The 24,601-nt window shown below is 45.1% G+C and overlaps 1 protein-coding gene across 3 annotated transcripts in view; it reads left to right on the top strand.

Annotated features, from left to right (window-relative positions):
• The window catches only part of LOC147465864 (uncharacterized), a 28,303-nt gene extending 18,757 nt beyond the window's left edge, over nt 1-9,546 (top strand). The window contains exons 4-7 of one of the 3 annotated variants that reach the window (XM_086512688.1): nt 23-145; nt 354-530; nt 638-745; nt 9,044-9,546. In XM_086512688.1, the coding sequence (XP_086368814.1) occupies nt 23-145; nt 354-530; nt 638-745; nt 9,044-9,049 (414 nt within the window). In that variant the 3' untranslated portion in view covers nt 9,050-9,546. Of the gene's footprint in view, nt 1-22; nt 146-353; nt 531-637; nt 1,184-9,043 lie in introns of those variants that run through there. The other 2 variants (XM_086512696.1, XM_086512680.1) reach the window with 2 other exon arrangements.
• The last annotated feature ends 15,055 nt before the right edge of the window (nt 9,547-24,601 follow it).

Consider the following 24,601-nt stretch of genomic DNA (forward strand, 5'->3'; position numbering starts at 1 on the left):
GTCCAAATGTCTTATCTTTCAGGACTTTGAGGCGCTCACTCCAAACTTATTAGCACGTACAGTCGAGACAGTTGAAGGAGGTGGAATAATTCTTTTGCTTCTAAGCTCTTTGTCATCTTTGAGTTCACTCTACACGATGGCCATGGTATACAGTTTGGTTCAACTGTTTATTTGATTCTTTGACATAGTGTTGCCCATGTAATCCATGCTATTCCTACTATCTGCAAAATGCTAATATATTCACAGAAATATTAACAGTGCTTTTAGATTTGTACATGCTTGTGTTACACTCGGATGTTATGAAACTTTCTCAATGCACAAGTAATGCTTCTGAAAAGCTTTGGTTCTGATAGGATGTGCATTCAAGATTTCGAACAGAGGCTCATGGTGATGTCACAGGCCGTTTTAATGAGCGCTTTATCCTGTCCCTGGCCTCATGCAAGTCATGTGTGGTGATGATGGATGACGAGTTCAATATTTTACCTATATCATCACATTTACGCTCCATTGTTGCGGTTTCACTGAATGAGGTACAGATGTAACTGGCTTTATGAATGCTCAGCATTGTGTCAATGCAAAAACACGTGAGCTGGATCAAATCATGTTTATGTCATGATATCGTTTCTTGCCTGTGCAGGGGGAAGAGCTGACAGAGGCAGACAAGGATTTAAAGGAGGTAAAAAACTCTCTGCGTGAAACACAGCCAATAGGCCCTTTGGTGGGAAAGTGTAGAACTTTAGACCAGGTATTGGCTGTTTGAAAATGCTGTTGCAATGTGTGCACTAAGTCTACTAGCATTACTTGCCTACTGGCTCTACTTTTAAAAAAAGCATTAGTAAGAAGATCCCCCCTTACAAAACCCTTCGTCATCTGCGCCTCAGCCCGCTCTCGCCATCTGTGCCCTCGCCTGCAAAAACGCTTGTCTCAGCCTGCCTTCGCCATCTGCATCCTTGCCTGCACTGTCCACCTTCCCCATCCCCCCCCAATATCCTTTGGGCTGAGCAGCCTCCTCCCCTGCACCTTGCCCAGCTTCTCCATCTCTGTATCTCTACGCGAAGACCTCTCTTCTGCCCATCTCCATTGGTCCTTGCAACCTCCTCCCTTGCACCTCGTCCACCTTCTATGTCTCTGCACGAAGATGGCACTTCCTGTTTCATACTGGGTCGTTTAAAAATAAAATGAATTAGTTGACAGATTTGTCGACTCTCTTCTTTTTGTCAAGTCGCCGCTCTCTCCGCCTTCTGCCCTCCTCGCCTCCTCCTGTCAATATCCCCCCCACACACGAGAAAAACGCTTACAGATCAAAGTATTGCCAAAGCACGACAACTTTCTTCAGCTATTGATGAAGCCCTGAAATTTCTCACCAGGGTCAGCATCTTGCTTAAGGCCACATGCCTTCAAGGAGAAAGCATCATCAGGAGAAAGGCGTTCCCTTCGCATCTGTGTAGCCCTAGAAACGAGAGAGAGAGAGAGAGATCTGCTCATGCACCTCTGCCTCCAGGGCTTCAGGTGAGAGCATTGGCGAGTCCATGGCATACCCTTTCCAACTAGTCCTAGGTTTTTCCGCTCTGCGTACATCGACCACAGAGAGAGAGAGAGAGAGAGAGAGAGAGAGAGAGAGAGAGAATAAAACACAAGTGTGCACCATGCATGAGCGGCTATATAAAATGCAGGCAATAGGAACAAGCAGCACGTTAATCTTCACAAAGGCATCTGCACGTGAAGACATAATCGCATCATTTTGCATTTATCAAAACAATCTCTCTCTCTCTCTCTCTCTCTCTCCCCAGTTCCTTCATAGTAAGTCCTCATGCACGGACCTCAGTTCCACTGGACCTCCAACTCCCAAAGTTCAGAGCATCTTTCTCCCATTTCTTTTTCAGAATGTGTAACACCTACTAGCATTATTGCATTTGGTGGATTGCTTTTTTTGCTTTGCCGATGTAACTATAGGATGTGTTCATCCTAATCTCGAAAAGAAACTGTGTGCGCGCTTAGAAATAAATCAAAAGACAAAGGTTTCTCCCGTGGAAAAATTTTCTTGCCTTTTCTTTTAAGAACTATTCTACAGAATATATCAAAGTTGAGGTGTTGAGGCTTGCTTGAAGTATGAAGAAAAATGCCATTTAGATTGATGTTAAATCGAGGGTTTTGAAAATTGTTGCACCTAATCGAGCTATTGGAAATTGGCTCACTATTGAGTGCCCTCTGAAGATAACTAGTGCTCCATTGCATGGTCTGCACGCATTATTTTAGTAGTCCTGGATCTTTGGGTTCATAATTCTACAAGAGTCTTCAACAGTGTTGAAGAAGTAGAAAGAGCAACAAGGTTTTCCATTATTCCGCCGTTTGTGTGCTCATATTTTTGCAATAGGCGTGAATAATGTTAACGAAGTAGAACTAGCAAGAACTCTCCAGGTCAAGGCCGTGTGCTCCAAACCATGCTCTAATTTGTGTACCATGCTCTGTCGTATCCAGCCTTTAATATTTGTATAGCTGACTCAAATGTTCGTTGTGGCATGAGTCTGTTAGTCAAGAGCTCTCTCACTCTCTGGATGAAGTAGACTGTCTGGAAGAGTGCCTCCTCTACCATGGGGGCGGTCGCAAGCTCTGCCCTGATGATGTCTGGCGGCACTGTGTGCTTGGGCCAAAACATGCGAGAAATCATATAGATTTGTGGTCTCTCAATCCATGCCCACTGGCTATCTGTCAATCCGGGTGCCAACACTGCTGCTGCAGACATCAGGGTTGGAGTGACTAATGTGTCGAATAGCCACCCCTGCATGCGGGGCTCTCGAAAGTGTGCATGATGGCATCTCCGCTCTAGCATGGTTAGTGCTGCATATCCTCTGGTGAGTGTCAATGGCGGCTTGTGCCATGGAGAAGGGCCCCTGTCTGCTGGTGAATGTGACTCCCAGGTAGATGTTGGAGGTGACTACCTCGATTGGTCCTCCTGCTGCTGTAAATGTGGCTGCTCGTCGAACTGATTTGGAGGTGTGAAAGATCATGATGTTGGTTTTCCCAAGATTCACTGTGAGTCCCCTGTCTGTACAAAACTCATTCAAGGCTCTTAGATGGCTCTGAAAGGCCCTCTGGTGACTCTCAAATCAGTACAATGTCATCAGAGTATAGCATGATGTGGATTGTGGTACCTGCTAGGTCCGCTCCTACCCCTCCCGCTTGTAGGATGTAGTCGGTGATCTCGTCGATGTAGAGTCTGAAGAGGGTCGAGGAGAGGGGGCATCCTTGCTTAACACCAATAGTACTAGCAATAGACTCTGACATACCGCCTGGGCAAGGAACTCTCCCAGTCACTCTCTCATAGAGAGCATAGATGGCCCATATCATCTCCGAGGGTATCCCCAAACTCTGGAGTCGTTGAAAGAGCCTCTCTCGTGGGACAGTGTCAAACGCTTTGCGTAAACCCACAAAGGAGCAGTAAAGCCTCTTCTTCCGCACCTTTGCCCCATCAATGAGGCAGCGCAGAACTAAGATGTGGTTGATAGTAGAGAAGAGCCGCCTGAACCCTACCGGGCAAGGAGCTCGTAGGCCTTCAGCCTCCTAGTAAGAACTAAGCTCAGCCTCAAGAACTTCCCGATATAGTTTGGGCATTGTATGGCCGATCATGATAGTCTTGTAATTCCCTGGGTCCAAAGTGTCTCCAGACTTGTGATCGGCACAGTGGTGTGCCTGCCAAACTCCTTTGAGAAGCCCTCCCCTATAGCCCGGTTGAATGCATGTGCGATTAACGGGGCTATCGTGGCGGCTGCATGAATGAGGTGATCAATTTGTAAATCTGTATGGTCTGATGATAGGCGGTGCCGAGACTCGTCCCCGTCCCCGTCCCCATGTGACGATGGTTCTTGTAGTGCTCTAAACCAGAGTTACCCGGAACGCGGAACAGGAACGGCGACGGGCCTCTCTGTGGAACGGGGGAATGGGAATGGGCCCGGAACGGGAACGGCGCAGAACGGGAGGCTAAAAAAACACCCAAATATTGTTTTTTTTAGTGTTATGTGTTTGAATACAAGTAGTACTAGAGTCCTTTGACTCTAGTATAAAAAAAAAACACGATTCGAAGACCATTCAACCTTATTATGACCTGATTGGGATGTGCAGCGCCCAGAGTACACAGCACATATACAACATTGAGCAAACACAATGCCCATACACAATGCTCTCAAATAATGGAAAAGAGTAGTAGTAAGAGATAACACTTTGGAATTAATTATGGCTAAGAAGCCTCAAGGGCTGCCAAGGTGCTACAAAAAAACCAAAGGGGGGCAAACCAATGACCACAATACAAAAAGACTGAAGGTGACAAATACCATAAAGATGCTAGTAGCTACAAATGGCAAAGAGGGCAAGGCTCAAGCAGCCATACAAAAATGTAAGGATAAATGGCAAAGACTCAAGACTCAAGAGCCACTAGCGTGAGAGGCCTCCCAATCCGTAGTAGCCGGCTGTAAATCATGCACATCCTCCCATTCCTCATCATCGAGCTCTAGGCCCGGCTCGACCTCAGCCACGAATGAAGTACCTACGAATGAAGTACCTGGTGTTGGTGGATGTGCATCTCCACCTGCCTGAGGATCCTCTTGCTCCATCTCCCACTGTGTAAAAGGATCTGTCTGTTTGTCTGCACTCTTGCAAAGCATTTTCAAATTTGCACTGACGAAGACAAGATCATTAGCCTTCTCCACTCCAAGCCGATTTCTCTTCTTGGAAGCAATGTGGCTAAAGGTACTCCACAATTGCTCCAAGCATGAGGTACTAATTGACTGGCTAAGAATACGGATCGCCAATCTCTGAAACTCAGGGCCATCATAGTCCCACCATAGCACTGAACCTATCTTCCTGCGATCAATCTGAGCATCTAGACTACCAAATGACCCCCGTATCTCTCTGTACTGTCTCAACTGATCTCTGACAATGCGTCGCCCATCTCTGTCTAGAACCATCTTGTTTAAGATCTCTGTAAATTGGTTCATGACTTCCCTATCCGTCTCTTGCCTTGCACCTTGGAACTCTGGATCCACCATGTACGCTGCCCCGTGTAAAGGAGAGGCATATGAATTCCACCTCGAGCTGCAAAGCGCTTGGATCTTCTCATATTGCTCTGTGTTCGGCTCCAGCTGTGCAAGCTGCTCAATCATGCGGTCCATTGCCTCATAAATCTTGCCAATGCAAGGATCCATGCCATCCAGAACTCGAAGCAAATGAACCACCGGTTTTACTTGTGTGACTAGAGTCTTGAGCTCCTTCCAGAACTCAAGATCCTCTTCCTTATCCTTGCACAAAATCCTTGCAACTGTCTTTGCATAGGGGGAGGTGGTGAACTCATCACTGATGAAGACCTGTCGGACCGTATTTTGACATTCAGACAGCCTGCGCACAAGAAGAAAGTTGAATGCGAAGCGGGTGTCTGAATACTTTAGAAGCACTTTGCCGCCCGACCTCTTGAGGTACTCACTCTGAACCAAGTTGTGATTGTTGATGAAAGTAACAATCTTCACTGCATCAACAATGATTGGAGCGATCCATTCTAGCTTACCGATGTCTTTTAGAAGGGTGTTCAAGCAGTGTGCCATGCAAAAGCACACTGTCACATGCGGATAGTGGCCCTCTATAATAGCTGTTGCTGCCCTGTTTGATGCCCCCCCATCTGTGACAAAGGCCACCACGTGTTGCTCACCGATTGTTTCTGTGGCCGCTGTCCACTCTGCAGAGAGGACATCGGCGGACTTGCCACTCTCGGTGGCATCATGAGAGTGCACAAAGTACATCTCTCCACTCGAGTATGCGATGAGACCGTGGATAGATCTCTTCCGTCTAGCGCTCCACCCGTTGGCAATGAGGGAAACGCCATGTTTTGCCCAAAGACGTTGAATATTGAGGGTTGCTTGCTCCACGATAGCCTTCTCTCGATCGAGCAAAGTGGTTCGGAGAGGCTCTGAAGATGGCGGCACATAGCCGGTGCCATACTCTCCTATTCGTTGCACCATGACTTTCCAATACTCCGACCTATTTCGATCAAACATAGAAGAGGTTAGTATCAAAAGGTGGAAAGAGAAGATTGATAAATCATAAAACAATGAACATACCTCGCCGCGACAAATGGGATATAGTCGTGATAGAAGAATCGGGCCACGGCCGCATCCACCTCTTCCTTCTTCTTTGGGTCCCAAGAGGTGGCAATGGTCCTTTCGCGACGAATTGGACCTTGTGAAGATGCACCAACCCCTACACCGGGTAGAGAGGAAGAAGGGAAAATGAGGGTCTTTGGATCAATACCTTTGCGTGCGGGCTTGGCTTTATGGTTGAATTGCCGATCCTTTTCCTCGAGCTCCTTCCTCTTCTCGACGGTTACGTTGGTGCAAAATCTCACCTCATGTCCCGGCACTCGAAGAAAGTGTGCCCTCACTTTGTCATGCCCCCCTTTCGCGTGTAAGAGCATAGCTTGCATGCCCATGCACGAGAACCTCCCGCCGCCGACAAGGTGCCCTCCGAGGTCACTTCATCCCACCATGACCATTCCTTTGCTTTTGAGTGTTGCCCGCATGAACGGAGGGGGTTGTACGAGAAGAAGAGGCCATGGATTATCTGAGAGAGAGAGAGAGAGAGAGAGAGAGAGAGAGAGGGCTCGAGAGAGAGAGGCTTGAGCAATGAGAAGTTGAAACTTGAGATAGAGAGCTTGAGAGAGAGGCTTCACCTCTTGAAAGTTGAGACCGAGAGAAGGAGAGCTTGAGCCTTGAGCCTTGAGCCTTGAGCCTTGAGGGTTAGCCCAAGAGAGAGAGAGGTGGAGAGCTTGAGCCTTGAGCCTTGAGGGTTAGCCCAAGAGAGAGAGAGAGAGGTTGAGAGCTTGAACCTTGAGGCCCTATGGCTTGAGAGTTGAGAGCAAGGGAGAGAGGGCCTTCAACCTTGATGCATTTGTGAAGAATGGGGGAAGAAGGGGCTATTATATAAGCTATGGAGGTGTACACTGTAAATGGACGTTGCTGCCCCAAACGGTCACATTTTTTAAAACTCAAAAAAACTGCCGTTTCTAGCCGTTGACAACCGTTCCGATGTGTTCCCTTGCGTTCCTGCCCTGCCGTTCCGCACAGACCGCTTGCTAGAATGTCCGTCCGTTCCGAAACGTTTCCTTCACTCCTAGCCGGCTGGAACGCCATTCCGGCGTTCCAAGGCCTCAAAAATCCGTTCCCCGGTAACTCGGCTCTAAACATTCTTGTCGGAAGCTTTGTATGTTCTTCCTCAGATTTCGGAAAACAATGACGTCCTTCTTGACCATCTCCGTTGTGAAGGAGGAGCTAGTGGGTCGAGGCCCGGGAGGTAGTGGAATTGGAGGCTTGTTCGGCACCTCATAGAGTTTCTTGGCGTAGTCGTGCCATACCTGTGTGTCACGTGACACATCCCAACCCTATGTGTCCGTGGACAAGCTACACCACAGCAGGGTTCAGTCAGTCCGATCAATTTAGAATAGCAGTGATTTGGCACTTTTGTGAGTCTATTCGTAGACCGTGCATGCCCAGTCACTTAGCATAGATGCATATCCTCCGGTTGCACACAGCATGATCATCGGAATTCCCTTCAGAATCCGTTAGCATCAGTTAGGTGGATTTTCCAGTGCATTTAGCCTATTTCGCATTTATTGGGATTTTCACTTATTATTTTTTAAGTGACTTTCCTACAAAAGTAGGTAGGGCAATTTTGCTAAGTTAATATATAAGCAAACCAAAGTTCACACTTTCTGGCAGAAGAGGTAGCAGGAGCACATGCTCAACAGGCAACTTCTCTGCAGAACCCCCCCAAGAGGCCTAGCGTTTTTGGAGCAGATCCATCAACCTAGCGTTTTTGCATAAAGAACCAGCCTAGCGTTTTGCCTTTGCAGACAATCGGCGTCAGACTTACAGATTTTCAGCCCTAGCGTTTTTGCATCTGCTACAACCCCTAGCGTTTTGCAGATTCTCCGCGACGGAAGGTCAAAGAACATCAGCGTTTTCAGTTTTCAGCCCTTAGTACCCGTAGATCAAGTCCCGCACCTCACAGATCTCCCTTCCCGCAGCAGTTCCTCGCCGCACAGTCAATTTCCGCAAGGTTTATAGTTTCAGCACGGAAAACGCAGATTTCAGCATCTGCGTTTTCAGCGCGTCGTCGTCGCATCATCGTCATCGACATAGAGTCAGAATTCAGCAGATAGAAGATTTGCAGATGTTCCCCCAAGTTTAGCCTCGAAAAACGCAGCCAAAACAGTCATTTTCAGCCACCAAAACGGTCCCCGAATTCAGCGATTAGAAACCTACAAATTTCAGCCGTCGAGTCGTCGTCATCATCATCATCGGCATAGTCCCATTGCATCAGTCCATTGCATACGCATTGTACACCTTTGTGCAATCAAAGTAGACCACTCTCGCCGACGAGAGTGGGGCCTTCGGAGGAGGGTTTTACAACCTCTCGGTGTCGTATCTCTTCTCTCTCCTTCTCTCAGTCTCATTCATTTGCACGCACAATATCCACTCACTTTGTTCGTGACCACAACACTCTACAAGACGGAAAGCTCTCTCTTTCCCTAAGAACTAAAAGGAACCTTGAGCAATAAAGATCACTAACGTTGAGAAAATACAACATTCATTCCGTTGCACCTAACACCGTGGATCCTCAATGGAGGTAGTCGGTCATGGCTCTTGGAGGGTGTGCCATGTTGTGGCATTGTCCATGCTCATGAATAGGTGGTATAGCTCTAGCTCCTGTGTTTCCTCGAAAGCTCGCCGTTTGAGAGAGAGAGAGAGAGAGAGAGAGAGAGAGAGAGAGAGAGAGAGAGAACTATGTCGTTTGAGAGTATCCTACTTGTGCAAGGCATATCACCAAGCCTCAAATGCAATCAATTACTCATTGACAAAGCCTTTGCGTAGGCAATTGCCTATAAAGAAGCTGTTGCAATCATTTTAGCTTCTACAGATTAGCATGCAAAACTGGAAAGCATGCTGCCCTTCCTTTTTTTGAATGCCACAAAATTTACATTTATGGTGTCTTGTAATTGCAGGTTTGATTGTAACTCAAATATACTCTCCTCTCTCCGTATGCTCCATCTATTTTGGGAGGCTACAACATACAATCTGTGTGCAAGCAAAGTCTCCTCACCATCTCTCCAACTATGGTGTTCTTTGGATGGGATGATCTCTCATATGCTTCAACTTGATAACACATGGGAACAAACATTGTTGAAGTTGTTACAATTGCTTTTGATGACGACATGGCAATATTCTTTTGAAGGAAGCTTGTAGTGTCATCGAGTCCAGGTGTTCAAACCCTTCATCCTATGCAAGGGAGGCTTCCCTCTTGTTGAAAACTAAAACAGGAGTGCTGCTAGATCATTCTATTGGTGCATAATATTATCCACACACATAGGGCGTAGCTCTGCTCTTAGCATCAGTGATAACCCTGAATTGTCTTCCAGAGAAGGATGCCATGCTAGCAGCTCCCTTTTGATTCTAGTCGTTGTTGTAAGGGATTTTTTTAATTTCTTTTCTCCATTACCTCCATTGTGTCTCTAGTTAAGTGTGGCAGGACTTGTGATTTTATCACTTGTTGTTTCTTGAATACAAAGGGAACTACATATGAATACTAGCTATACAAATAAAACATAAAGTGGGCTACTCTGTGCCTAAGCTGAACGTAGATACATGGGAATCGAGAGCTTCCCAATACATCTTTCATAAGGTTGTGAACTCTAACGGAACACCTTGAAATGAGAGCCTAGGTTGCTCCATATGGTGAATGCTCTCCTGCTTAACTATGTAATGCATATGCATCCTTTATAACATTCATGGTCATAGACATGTGTAGTACCTTGCTACTTTTGTCCAAAAGCTTCATAATTTGAGCTGCCTACTCTTAAATATTCTTTGCCATGAACTTGCGTTTTGTGTTTGCGTTCCGCAGTCTTTGACATACATTTCTAGCTTGCGAGCACTTGCAAGTACACAACCATCCGGTTGTGATACCGTCTCTCGGCAAAGAGAAGAATGAGAGGACTAAAACCGGCCCGAGGGGCGGTAGGCTTTGGCTTTCACCCGAAATTCTTTACTTTAGACACACACACACAGCACTTTGCAAAAGGAACCTGCGATGGGAACTAACACTCGAGCACACACATAGCTTGTTGGGTTAAAGGCCTAAATAACCCCTTTTTGTACATTTTTATACTTTGTCCAGGTTCAATATGTCCAGGTTCATATTGAACCTAGACACATTTTTTAAAGGTCACTTATAATAGAAGTGAGAAAACCCAAAACTCACTTATTGAGTTTTTTCCAAAAACGTGAGCTCTCTCTCTCTCTCCCTCTTCGTTCTGCTAGTGCTTCCCTTCTGCAGCACAGTACTTCCGCTTCAAGCCTCAAGGCCTGCACATCTTCACGTGCTCTATCACTTGCACACACCGCCGCGCGCTCAACAACTGGTATCAGAGCCAGATTAGGGTTTCAGAAGCTTTGCGCAGGTGGATGGACAGCGGGCAAAAGGCTTCTCTCGCGTCAAATTTTCGTTTTCATCGCGAAGCCCTTTGCTTCCGGTGTCACATAGGGTGATTAAGGTTCGCAAAACAGCCTAAAACAGGCTGAAATTAGGTCAAAACAGGTAAAAACCAGAAAATTACAGGTCAAAACAGCAAAACGCAGGTGTTCTAAATCGATTCTCGTGAATGCCCCTTGCTTTTCCCACTCAAAACAGGTCCATTTGATGCAAATTGATGCGCCAAAACAATAAATTTGCAGAAAATTCAGAATTGGACTGTTTTTATGTACACAAATTGAGGTTTATGTACGTCTTTTGTGGGTTTATGCAAGTACGCATTGGGGATACTTGTCAATGGTTGAAATTTTCAGCACATTGTATGCAACGTGCGGTACATTGTGATCATTGGAAATTTTCAGATTTTGTGTAGATACTTTCTGCTGCATTTTTATCCGTGCAAATGGCCTCTACTTCCTCGTCGTCTGATGCCAAGAGCTTGATGGAAATCAAGCGATTTGACGGTACATGTTTCGACCTATGGCAGGACAGGATGCAGGGGATTTTGTTCCTCAAGGATTGTGAGGACGCCCTTTTGGCTGTAAAGCCTGAGGATATGCCGGATGAGGATTGGGCCAAGCTCAACAAGAGGGCAAAGGCCTACATCAAAATGGCTGTGACCGATGACATTCTGGTGGACATAAAGGGCTTGGACAATGCACATGCAATTTGGCACAAGTTGAAGGCCACTTATGAGAATGCCACCCCTGTGAATCAGGTGCATTTGATGCGCAAACTGGTGAACATGATGCTTGACGAAGCCAAGTCGGCTTCTGAGCACTTAAGTGCTTTCACCAGTGTTATGAGTCAGCTACAGGATACTGGGCTTCAACCTTTTAATGACAAGTTGAAAGCCATATTTTTGTTGATGACTTTGCCAGACTCTTGGGAAACGCTTGTGGTTTCTTTGAGTAATAGCACCAACCTCACATATGATGGAGTGCGAGGCTCCATATAAAATGAGGAAATTAGACACAAGTCTAGTGGTGGGGAAGGTGGCAGTTCTCCTTACAATGCGAGAGGTAGTAGTCAGAAGAAAAATACAGGTACCAAGACTCAAAACAGGAGCAAAAGCAAGTCTAGGGATAAGGATGTGACTTGTTACCAGTGTGGCAGAAAAGGCCATAAGAAGCCAGATTGCAAATATTTCAAGAAAGAGCAGGAAAGAAAGAAGAAATCACAGGAGAAGAAGAAGATAGAGGATAAGAAAGGGGAAAAATCAGCAGGTACCTTCTCCAAGGATTCGGAGACTGTCAATGTATCCTCTAGTGTGGTTATCACAGAGTTATCAGACAGTGAGGAGATCTTGGTTGCAGCTTCATGCCCCTCAAATTTTGTTGTAGCAAATACAGATGACATGCTTATCTCACGTAGAGATGTCATTGATGCATTGCTAAAGTGCAAATGATGGCCTTACACAATCTTGGATAGTAGACTCGGGTGCCTCATTTCATGTGACTCCATCTGTGGAGTGTTTTGCTTCTTATCATGCAGGCAAGTATGGCAAGGTTAACCTTGGGGATAACCATGCTTGTGACATTGAAGAAATGGGCACTGTGCGCTTGGCATTAAACAATGGTCAAGAGTTTATGCTTAAAGATGTAAGGTATGTACCAGGCATCAAGAAGAGTCTATTGTCTAGTGGCCAGATGGATGCACAGGGTTATACAACCATTTTTGCTGGGGGTTCATGGAAGTTGCTTAAGGGATCAATGCTCATTGTCAAGGGATGCAAGAGTGGTACATTGTACTATTTACATGGCAAAGCTTTGCCTGGCAAGTTTCTTGCAGTGGCCGAAGTTGCTTCTCATTTGGAGTTGTGGCACAAAAGACTTGGCCATATGAGCCAGAAGGGACTTGATGCGCTCTCCTCTTTGAAGAGGGTTGATGTAAAGGGCACCAAGTTAGATTTTTGTAATGACTGTTTGTATGGTAAACAAAAGAAGTCTTCTTATTATTCTGGTGTCTCGTGCAAAGCTAATGCTCTTGATTTAATTCACTCCGATGTATGTTCAATGTCTGTTAAGTCTTTTGGTGGTGCATTATACTTTGTTACATTTATTGATGATTGCACTAGGAAAGGCTGGGCATATTTGTTAAAGAATAAGAGTGAGACATTTAATGCATTTAAGAGGTTTCATGCTTTTGTGAGCACGCAAAAGGGTATTAAGCTTAAATGTCTGAGATCTGACAATGGGGGGGAGTACACGTCTGTTGAATTTCAGCGTTATTGCGAAGAATATGGGATTAAAAGGGAGTTGACAGTCCCTTATAATCCATCTTCTAATGGTGTGGCTGAGAGTTATAACTGTACTTTATGTGAGAGAGTGCGTTGCATGTTGTCCACGGCTAATCTTCCTCATGGGTTTTGGGGAGAGGCTTTGAAAACTACAGTTCATGTATGCAATCGCTCTCCTAACAGTACGCTGAAAAATGACATTCTAAAGGAGGTTTGGTCTGGCAAACCTGCCTCTTATGATCATTTGAGAGTGTTTGGCTGCGAGGCTTTTGTCCATGTTCGTAATGACTTGAGGATAAAGCTAGATGCCAAGTCCATCCAAGGACTCTTCCTAGGTTATGGGGAAGAGGGTGAAATGGGCTACAGGATATGGTTGCCTTAGTTTAAGAGGGTAGTACGCAGCCGAGATGTAGTTTTCAATGAGGCTAAATTGCTGAAAAATGCTACATCTTATGAAATTGACAAGAAATCGGTCAAATTTCAGCCTCTCTTGCCACCTATTGATGTTGGAAAAGAGCCTCAGGATGCATTACCGCAAGCTGAAATTGATAATCAGCCAGTTAACCTTGAGCTAGAAGAGGTAGGACATGATTTAGATGCTCCAAATGAGGATGGACAACCACCTGTCATGGCTGAAAATGATTTTCAGCAGCATGAGCATGCTGAAAATGAGTTGCCTCCTGATGTAGAACCTGTGCCTGAGAATGTAGATAATTGGGTACGCAGGTCTACTCGTGTCAGAAGGTTGATACAGCGCTTTGACCCCTCTTTGCATCATGTTATGTTGACAGATGAGGGTGAGCCTCTTACATATAAAGAGGCAAAATCATGTGAGTTAAGCAGTAAGTGGGAGCTTGCGATGCAAGAGGAAATCAAATCTTTGCATGCAAACAATACTTGGGATCTTGTGCCATTGCCTAAAGGAAGAAAGGCTCTTCCTAACAAATGGGTTTACAAGGTCAAATGTGTTGATGGAAAGCCCAAGTATAAAGCAAGGCTAGTTGCCAAAGGGTATGCACAGAAAGAGGGGATTGACTTTCAAGAGATCTTTTCTCCTGTTGTAAAGCTTACGACATTGCGTGTCCTTTTTGCTCTCGCTGCAGTGCTTGACTTAGAATTGAATCAAATGGACGTAAAAACAGCTTTTCTTCATGGTGACATTGATGAAGATATCTACATGAAGCAACCTGAGGGTTTTGTAGTTCCTGATAGAAAGGAACTTGTATGCAAACTAAGAAGGGCACTGTATGGTTTGAGGCAGTCATCACGTCAGTGGTACAAAAAGTTTGATACTTTTATGCTGTCTCAAGGCTTTAAACGCAGCCATTCAGACCATTGTTTGTATACAAAGAAGGATAATGATGGAAGTCCTATAATCCTTGTGCTATATGTAGATGATATGTTGATTGCTGGGAAGCATAAGTCTACCATTGATTCTCTTAAACGTCAGCTGAATTCAGCTTTTGCAATGAAGGATTTAGGTGATGCTGAGCACATCTTGGGCATGAGAATCCAGAGGGATAGAAAGCTGAAATTGCTCTTCCTATCTCAAGAAAAGTACATTGCTAAAGTACTTGACAGGTTTAAGATGGCTGAAGCTAAGTCACTTGGAGTACCTTTACCTCCACACACAAAACTTAGCAAAGCCGATTGCCCAAAGGATGACGTGGCAGTGAATGCTATGAAGGGAATCCTTTATGCATCAGCTTGTGATTCGCTTATGTGTGCTATGGTTGCCACTCGTCGTGACATTGCCCATGCGGTAGGAGTTGTTAGTAGATACATGCCCAATCCCGGCAAAGCACATTGGGAAGCTGTGAAATGCATTCTGAGATACTTGTCAGGTACACAATCTAGGTGTATATGCTATGGCAAAAGTGACCTGAAGTTGCAGGGCTATTGTGATGCAAATATGGCAGGACTTGGATACCAGGAAGTCCACTAGTGGCTATGTGTTTGCTATTGCTGGTGGTGCCATCTCTTGGTGTTCACGACTACAAAAAATTGTGGCATTGAGTACTATTGAGGCTGAATATATTTCAGCCACTGAGGCTTCTAAAGAGGCCATATGGTTGGGCAGACTTGTCAAAGAGCTTGGTATGCCTGCTAGTACTCCTGTCTTGGGATGTGATAGCCAGAGTGCTGTCTATTTGGCCAAGAATGCCATGTTTCATGCACGGACAAAGCACATTGATGTGCGATACCACCTCATACGACAGGTATTGGAGGATGGTCTAGTCACCTTGACTAAGATTCACACACAGGATAACCCTGCAGATGTTCTCACCAAGAGTCTTGCGAAGGCTCAACATGAGCATTGCATACAGCTGGTGGGAGTTGGTTAACTTAAAGGCGTCATTTATGCCTTTAAGTGGGAGGTTGTTGGATTAAAGGCCTAAATAACCCCTTTTTGTACATTTTTATACTTTGTCCAAGTTCATATTGAACCTGGACACATTTTTTAAAGGTCACTTATAATAAAAGTGGCAAAACCCAAAACTCACTTATTGAGTTTTCCCCAAAAACGTGAGCTCTCTCTCTCCCCCTCTTCGTTTTGCTAGCGCTTCCCTTCTGCAGCACAGTGCTTCCGCTTCAAGCCTCAAGGCCTGCACATCTTCGCGTGCTCTATCACTTGCACACACCGCTGCGCGCTCAACACGGCTCAAAAGCTATAATACTCCAAGCAGACGCCGACAACTTGTAGGCCCCAAAATTGGCGCCCCTTTCACTATTTCTTTATACTTTGAGAGGGAAAATTACAAAGTAGAGTCTTGGGAATCCTTTACCTGTATCCCGCTAGATACTACCAATTTTGGCCAAATTTTGGCAGCATAACAGCCCCAAAACTTGCGCAAAACCAATTCCCCTGCTAGAACTCACTTCCACTGACGTATACCCTCTGATTCCTGCCCAAAAACATTTAGCAGGCTGTATTTACTGGTTTTTGCCCTGTTTTCAGTCCCAAACAATCCCCTAACTGTCCTCTGCCGGTGGGGCACGATTCCCAAGGGTTCTGTCACCCGTATGGCTGAAAAACAGTCAATTTACAGCGCATACACAACGCTGAAAACGCACTTGTACGGTGAGGTTATGACCCTCACCAGTGCCTACTTTGAAGTAGCAGTTAGCTACCCCTATTCCTGCCCAAGGAGGCTCAACACAAAAGCATGAAACCACACAGCTGTACATCAGTCAAATGAAGAGCTCTCTTGTGGGGCATCACATAACTGCACGTAGGGGAGAGAGAGAGCAGTCTGCAGTGTGCAAGGCATCACTCCTAGCATCACACTGTACATGAGAGGGAAAGAAAGCACTCCATAGCTCTTAATTTGTGACAGAAAGCAAATGAGGCCTCTTCCCAGCTTAAAATTCAGCGCCCTTTTTCCTTTGTGAGGCAAGTGCATGAAAAAGTGCCACTTGGCGCAATTACAAGCCATTTCCTGTTTCGGAGTTGCCGCCTAAAAATCTCATGACTGGTTGCCCAGTTGACTTCGCGGCAGAGTTTTTAAATGTTCCCCTGGTCATATCGAAGGTAATGACGCGAACACATTGCATGGCCTAAAATAGCAGTTTCCTAATTTTTAGGAAATGCTTCCGTTGGGCTCCCACTGGTCATCTGACCATCTATTCTCATTGGGACCGCATCCAAAAGTGCAACGTGGGCCAACTGTCAGATACTTTCTGTTGGTAGTCCCACCTTGACTTTATGCCTTTATTTAGTTCACTTCCTAGTATCCACCAACTTGCTAAGTGCACGGGGGGACCTACATATCCTTGCACTGAGCCTAGACATCCTCTTGCCATACGAATTCTAGTGCCCACCAACTTCTTCTGCGGGTGAAAACTACCGTTCACATTGGCCATACAATTTCCGACTATTTGCAACTTCAAAAAGAGGGTCTCAAAAAGAAAACAAAAATCATTGGAAAGAAACCAACAACTAAGGTTAGCAGTTGCCACATCCTCGTGACATAGTTAACAGCTGCCACGTCCTCGCGACATACCCCTCTCTTGAAATCGCAAACGTCCTCGATTGCACACCATAAATACACGCCACTGATGATCTTGTGCTATTAACAATCTTTTATCATCGCATGTATCCGCAAGAAAAGGTCGCAACACATAGATACAAATCACTTAATGAGACCTTCATACTTTTGTCGTTTCCATCTATTACACTGAATTCATATGTACATTTGATGTACTAGCCCTATCATTACCCCTCCTTTGCACACGTTGGGTTGGGGCATAAGTAGGTTGTAACCCAAAGGCTTCAAGGTAAAGCTGCAATACATTTGGTGACTCTGATAGTTCATGCTCTTCCATCCACTTTGCATCCATAGGCGGATAGTTCTTGAACTTCACCAAATAGCGTCTTGCAACTTGTCCTTTTTAACTTTTCTGTCCTTATGTGCCAAAACTTGCTCAGATACCAGGATTTCATCAAGTTCCTCAACTTTTGGCTGATCCTCATCTGGCATATCTTCTGGCACATCACCCACGAAGGGTCTTAGAAGACTCATGTGAAACGCATTATGAATCTTCCACGCATTAGGCAATTTCAGTGTGTAAGCCACATCGCTGATCTTGTCAAGCACTTGAAAAGGTCCATAGTAACGCATGCTGAGCTTAGGAAATAGCCGTTCCTTGCCCTTCATCTTCTTTAACCTTGCCTTTTCAAACCTTAACAGAACCCAATTACCAGGTGATAACAACAATTCACGACGGTGACGATCAGCAGCCTTTTTCTGCTTTGCGCGAGTCGTCTCCAAGGCAACTATAATTTTCTTATACATTTCATCCATGTTCTCAACATATCGATCTGCCTCAAAGATCTTGTTCTTTGTATGCAAATGGGAGGATTTTTTTGCCGCCTTCAACAATCTCAAAAGGTGCTTTGCCAGTCGACGATCGACGAATGCACCGTATTATTGTACGCATACTCAAGCATAGACAACTACTGTCCCCACTTGCTCTTATTATCTGACACATAGCATTTCAGCAGATCTAAGACAATAGAATTAACCTCTTCTGACTGTCATCAGTTTGTGGATGAAACGAAGACGAGAACTTGAGCGTAGTGCCCATGTTCTCAAACAATCCTCTCCAGAACAAACTGGTCATGCGAGGATCACGATCACTGACAATCGATTGTGGCATACCTTGGTACTTAAACACATTGTACATAAACAAACGTGCCATCTGATCAGATTTTATCTTCTTCCTGACAAGGATAAAATGGGCCTGCTTACTGAACCTGTAGATAATGGTCCATATATCATCATTCCCTGTTGGCGTTCTTGGAAGATCAAAGATAAAGTCCATAGCAATGCTTTCCCATGGCTTATCCGGAATCGGCAGTGGTTGTAACAACCCTGGTGCCTTTTGCCTGTCAAACTTGACCTTTTGGAAAATTATGCATGCTCACACAAAGGCATCCACATCTCTTCTCAAGGTAGGCCAATAGAAGAATGTCTACTGCTTTAACCGTCGCATCAATACCATGATGCCCTACACACGGTGGGACATGACTCTCTTCCATGACCTTATGTCGCAGTGGCCTTGTGACACGAAGTGTGCCATGCATCATAATAAAACCATCTCTGAGGAGGTAGTGCTCATGATGTTGCCCCTCTCGCAACTGTTCAAAGATCCTTGCAAACTCTTCATCAGTAGCATACTGTTCCTTCATGTCATCTAACTCATGATGATAAGGAATTGACACAGCTAAAATTTGTGGCTTCCTTGATAACGCATCAGCCACAACATTCTTCTTGCCTTCCACATGCATAATTTGAAAGTGACCTCTTTCTTTTGCAAAGCGTGAAGAGGCGATGCTATCTCTGCAAATTTTTTGATAAGCCTTCTATAGTAGGAACACAATCCCAAGAAGCTTCTATCATCGTGCACAGTCTCCAAGTCTGGCCATGTCTTAATAGCTTTGATCTCTTTCTTTTGCAAAGTGTATTTAGGTCCATCTCAAAGTGACCTCTTTCTTTTGCAAAGCGTGAAGAGGCGATGCTATCTCTACAAAATTTTTGATAAGCCTTCTATAGTAGGAACACAATCCCAAGAAGCTTCTGTCAGCGTGCACAGTCTCCAAGTCTGGCCATGTCTTAATAGCTTCGACCTTTGCGGGATCCATTCTGACACCATCCTTTGAGACTATGTGGCCAAGAAAGTGGATATCTTCCAAGAAGAATTCACTTTTCTTAGGATTGACAAGTAGCCTGTGACTGCGCAGCTCTTCGAACACAATGGTCAAGTGACGCCTATGCTCCTCTTCATTCTTCGAATAGACTATCATGTCATCGAAGAATGTCCCCACAAACTGTTGATGCGAGCGGAAAATCGTCCATTATTCTGTTGAACGTGGCAGGAGCATTTGTTAGCCCAAACGGCATCACTAGAAACTCATAAAGACCAAATGTCGTTCTGAACGCAGTCTTGTGCACATCTTCTGACCTTATACGAATCTGATGGTACCCACTCTTAAGGTCTATCCTGCTGAAAATTGCAGCACCCTCTAAACGATCGAGAATTATCATCAATTCTAGAAATAGGAAACCTATTCTTCATGGTATTCTTATTCTGTCACGTGACACATCCAACCTTATGTGTCCGTGGACAAGCTACAACATAATCAAGGTTCAGTCAGTCCAGTCAGTCTAGATTAGAAGTGATCTGGCACTTTTGTGAGTCTATTCGTAGACCATGCATGCCCAGTCACTTAGTGTAGATGCATATTCTCTGGTTGCACACAGCATGTTCATAAGCATTCCCATCAGAATCCAGCAAGGGAATTTTCCAGTGCATTTAGCCTATTTTACCTATTTTTGGCATTTTTCACTTATTAATTTAAGTGACTTTCCAACAAAAGTAGGTAGGGCAATTTCGCTAAGCTTGTATATAAGCAAACTAGAGCTAGCACTAAATGGCAGAAGAGGCAACAGGAGCCAAGCTCAGCATGCAACTTCTCGACAGGACCTTGGCGGTTTCCCCCTCCAAGCAAGAACCCCCATGCTAGTGTTTTCTTCATCAGCAATTCCCTAGCATTTTCAAGATCCACACCCTCGCCAGCAAGTCCCATTGCATAGCGTTTTTGTATCAGCATCATCTTCAGCAGACCAACCAGCTAGCGTTTTTGAGGAGCCTCGACTAGCGTGTTTCATAAACACATCAGCCTAGCGTTTTGAAGACCCCATCGATTGCAGACATCGCCAATTCCAAGCAATGAAGACCAGAAGAAAATGTCACAAAACGGGAGCGTACACGAGCACTTAGAAATCTGAAAAATAAAATACTTTGCAAATGTGAGAGAAGGGAGAAGATCGACACAGTATTGGGGACCAGAAGATGGGCTCCCCCCCCCCGTCAAGAGTATTCTTTATTCAGGGAGAATTCATATACAAGTACGAGAACCCAAGAAAACCCCTCTGTTCTGTAATCTTAGACCCGAAGGTCGTGCTTTCCCATAAAGGGCTTGGGCACAAGGCCGTTCTTTCCCGTAAGGGACTTAGGCGCGAAGCCGTACTTTCTTGTAAGGGACTTAGGCGTGAAGCCGTACTTCCCGTGAGGGGCTTTCCCGTAAGAAGGGAGATTCCGGCAAAACAAACCACACAAAGCAACAACTCTCAATGCGTATCAACACATTATACTTGTCGCTCCTTGCTCGGAAAAGTGACCTCCGTACTCAGTCGTCACACGAACACTTGCAGATTTCCGTTGCCAGTACTTGCTCCAGAATCCTCAGCGCTAGCTCCTTCTGCTGCTCCTGGCGTGTGTCTAAAACTGGAACGCTTGCTGCCTTTTTATAGGCCCGGGCACCCGGTGGAAATAGGGCACAAAAAGCAGAAGCTCTGGCGCTTCTAGAGAGAGGAGAGAGAGAGAGCTCGCTGTTTTTCAGCCGTGCGTAGCTTATTAGCGTTGGGTTTTTAACGTAGGCTTTTTTTTAAAAGAGCCTTGCTTTATTTTATTATAAGAGGGCTGGTCACTTAAAAGTGACCGGCCACTTTATAAAATAAAGTGTGAACCTGTTCAAACTTTAAAAACTCACTCAGTTAGTGAAAACAATGCTACACGAACACATTCCAGGCGTCCGCGGGTGCAGATTACGGGCACAGATGCAATGCAAACACAGACTCCTCGCAAGAAAGCATCTGTCCTCCCGCGAATGTTCCTGCTTTTCGTAAAAAGCTTCATTGAACCCATCTTTATTCTTGTGCTTGCGTTCTTACGCGTATTTTGTTACTCAGTTCGGATTTCCTCCTTAGCCCACGGAATGCCCCCGTTTCTGATGCACCCGTCACCCATCCCGTGACGCATCAAGGGCACTCGTAACCCGGCCCTTTCTACCGAACTTACGGAAACTCCTTCGTGATGTTTACCGTCACCCGTCAAATGACACATCAGAGTTGTCCGTTCTTGATGGCACTTCCTGTAGCTACAATCTTTTAGCAATTCTTAGTGTACACAATAAAATATCTTAGAAAAAGAGATTAATCATTAAAAAAATTAAGAAAATAGTCCAATTAGCAACATCCCTCTGGCTTCTAAACAGTTGACCTCAACTGTAGTGCTTGGACATATACCTCCAGTATCTCGGGATAAGCTGCTAATTCCTCCTGCGTCATCCACTGAGCATCTAGATTCGAATAGTTCTTAAACTTAACCAAATACTTCCGTGTTATTTTTCCGGACTTGAGAGGCCGCTCCTGATGACTTACTATCTGCTCCGGTTGGAGTATTTCTTCTGTTTCCTCAACCTCAGGAGGTTCCTCAGCACTAGGCTGGCTCGGAGGCGGTCCCACATACGGCCGGAGTAAACTGACATGGAAAGCATTATGGATCCTCCAATTAGGCGGTAGCTCTAATCGGAAGGTGTCATCATTCACTTGCTCAGTGATCTTAAACGGCCCATAATAACGGGTAGAAAGTTTTATCACCTTCCCCTTATGAGATGCTTGTTTCTTAAGTCTTGCCTTCTCAAACTTGAGTAAGACTAACTGTCCGACTGTTAAGTCTAGATTCCTCATGTGCTTGTCTGCAGCTTTCTTATGCTTTTCCTGAGAGCGTAGAATAGCTCTCCTAACTTGCCTGTAGGCTGTGTCCAAATCCCGGACAAATTCATCTACTGCAAAGATCTTATCCTTAGTTAAAAGGATCGATGGAAGCAAGGGCTTACCATAGAGAATCTCAAAAGGTGCTTTCCCCGTCGATGAGTGTATGGTATTGTTATACGCATACTCGACAAGAGGCAAATATTTCTCCCAGTCAGATTGCCGGTCTGACACATAAGCTTTTAACATATCCAATACTGTGGAATTGGCTATCTCACTTTGCCCGTCCGTTTGAGGATGGTAGGCAGATGAAAAATCCAACTTCGTACCAAGATTATCCATCAAGGCACGCCAAAAATTTCCTATCATGCGAGGATCTCGATCACTCACAATAGACTTAGGCATTCCATGATGCTTAAAGATCTGTGCCAGAAAGACCCTAGCCATATGATCTGCTTTGATCGTTTTCTTGACTGGTATAAAGTGTGCTTGCTTGCTAAACCTGTCCACAATGGTCCAGATCGCATCATTTCCAGTCTGAGTTCTAGGGAGGTCCATGATGAAGTCCATGGCAATACTTTCCCAAGGTTCATTAGGTACAGGTAAAGGTTGTAGCAACCCAGGCGTCTTATGCCGATCATACTTCACTTTTTGGCAAACCAAGCATTCCCTGACATACTTATCAATGTCTGCTTTAAGGCTAGGCCAAAAGAAATATCTTTCCATTGCTAAGGTCGTAGGGAGAATACCCCGATGACCCGCATAAGGCGAAGCGTGTGCTTCATCCATGATCTTCTTTCTTAATGGTTCTGCAACACAAATGGCCTGATGGTGGTAGAGATAACCATCCCGAATGGAATAAGGGAACTCATTCTCTCCACGCTGTAGCTTTCCCCGGATGGTGGAGAAGTTTAGATCATTCGGATACAAATCCGGTAGTGATTCTAATTCTTGGTGATACACCGAAGTGATAGCGTTCACCCTTGGTTGCCGAGACAGTGCGTTGTAGCCACATTCTTACTCCCAGCCGTGTGAAGGATCTGGAAGTGAAACATAGACAAAAAGTTTGCCCATCTCATCTGCTTCTCAAATAGTTTCTTTTGCGTAAGAAAATACCGCAAACTCTGGTGATCAGTCTTGATCACAAAATCCGCTCCTAGAAGATAGTGCTTCTAGTTGGATAAGGCGTGAATCACAGCCGTAAGTTCCTTTTCATAGATTGATGCATGCAACTCTGCATCCTTAAGCCGTCTGCTTTCATAAGCCACTGCATGGCCTTCTTGGTTTAACACTGCTCCGATGCAATCGCCTGAAGCATCGCAGTGAACCTCAAATGGTTTCCTTAAGTCAGGCACTATCAAAATAGGTCCATGGCTTAGCAAGTACTTGAGCCGATCAAAAGCTCCTTGTTGTCTCGATCTCCATCTGAAAGGGATCTTCTTCTTTGTCAAATCATGAAGTGGTCCTGCTACATGGGCAAATCCTCGGACAAACCTTCGATAATACGAACATAATCCCAGGAAACTACGTACATCATGTACCGTAGTGGGAATAGGCCAATCTTCTACCACTCGGATCTTGGCAGAATCCATACTCACTTGATTGTGAGAGACTATATGGCTGAGATAGTGTATCTCTGAGAGAAAGAACTCGCTCTTCTTTGCATTCACATGCAACTCATGCTTTCACAATTCTTGAAACACTAGGTCCAAGTGCTTCCGATGTTCCTCTTCTGACTTAGAGAAGATGAGTATGTCGTCAAAGGATACTCCCGTAAAAGCTCGATACAGGTTGAAAATGCGGTCCATCATGCGATCGAACATCGCAGGAGCATTGGTCAAGCCGAAAGGCATTACCAAAAATTCATATAGTCCAAAGGTTATGCGGAAAGCAGTCTTATGGACATCCTCAAGGGCGATCCGTATCTGATGATACCCACTCTTTAAGTCTATGCAACTAAAGACACTTGCACCCTGCAACTTATCAAGTATATCATCAATCCGAGGGATCGGAAAGCGATTCTTGATCGTGATCTTGTTTAAAGACCTATAGTCTATGCACATTCGAAACGTGCCATCTTTCTTCTGCACTAGTAGAACTGGAGAGCAGTAGGGTGAAGCACTTGGCCGTACTAACCCTTTCTCTAGAAGCTCGTTGACTTGCTTCAAAATTTCCTCTTGCTGAGCAAGACTCACCCGATAAGGGGGTTGATTGGGAGGCGAGCTACCCGGTATGAGATCTATGCGGTGATCTTCCGGGCGTACCGGAGGTAGTTCATCAGGGAGTGTTTCCGTGAAACAATCTTTGTACTTTTCAATAAATTGAAAACGCTCAATTTCCAGACTAGAGAGTGGATCCCCACTAGTTTTATCCTTCTCAAGTGCAAAAATCAAGTAAGCAGAAACACACTTCTTCATTTATTTCTTAATGGAGATATGACTTACAATTGGGAACTGCCAATCTCCTACATCAGCATGAATCTTTATTTTCTTACCCCCATGATCAAAAGTGAGGGTCTTTTCCACATAATCGGGGATAGGTGTCATGTGGAAGTGCCATGGCATACCCAAGATGATATCACATCCCTCGATGGGTGCCATAAAAAATGATTCGCGGTCCTTGTACTCGCCAATCCGAAGGTTGAGCTGTCCTTGCACGGGAGTTGCATTGGTTGTCAACCCCTCGAATGCCGATCCGGATGTAACCGGTGTGCCAAGCTGAGCCGGTGTGAGGC

This window comes from Adiantum capillus-veneris, chromosome 1 (assembly GCF_014529385.1).
Source record: "Adiantum capillus-veneris isolate H3 chromosome 1, ASM1452938v2, whole genome shotgun sequence".
NCBI classification, from domain to species: Eukaryota; Viridiplantae; Streptophyta; class Polypodiopsida; order Polypodiales; family Pteridaceae; genus Adiantum; species Adiantum capillus-veneris.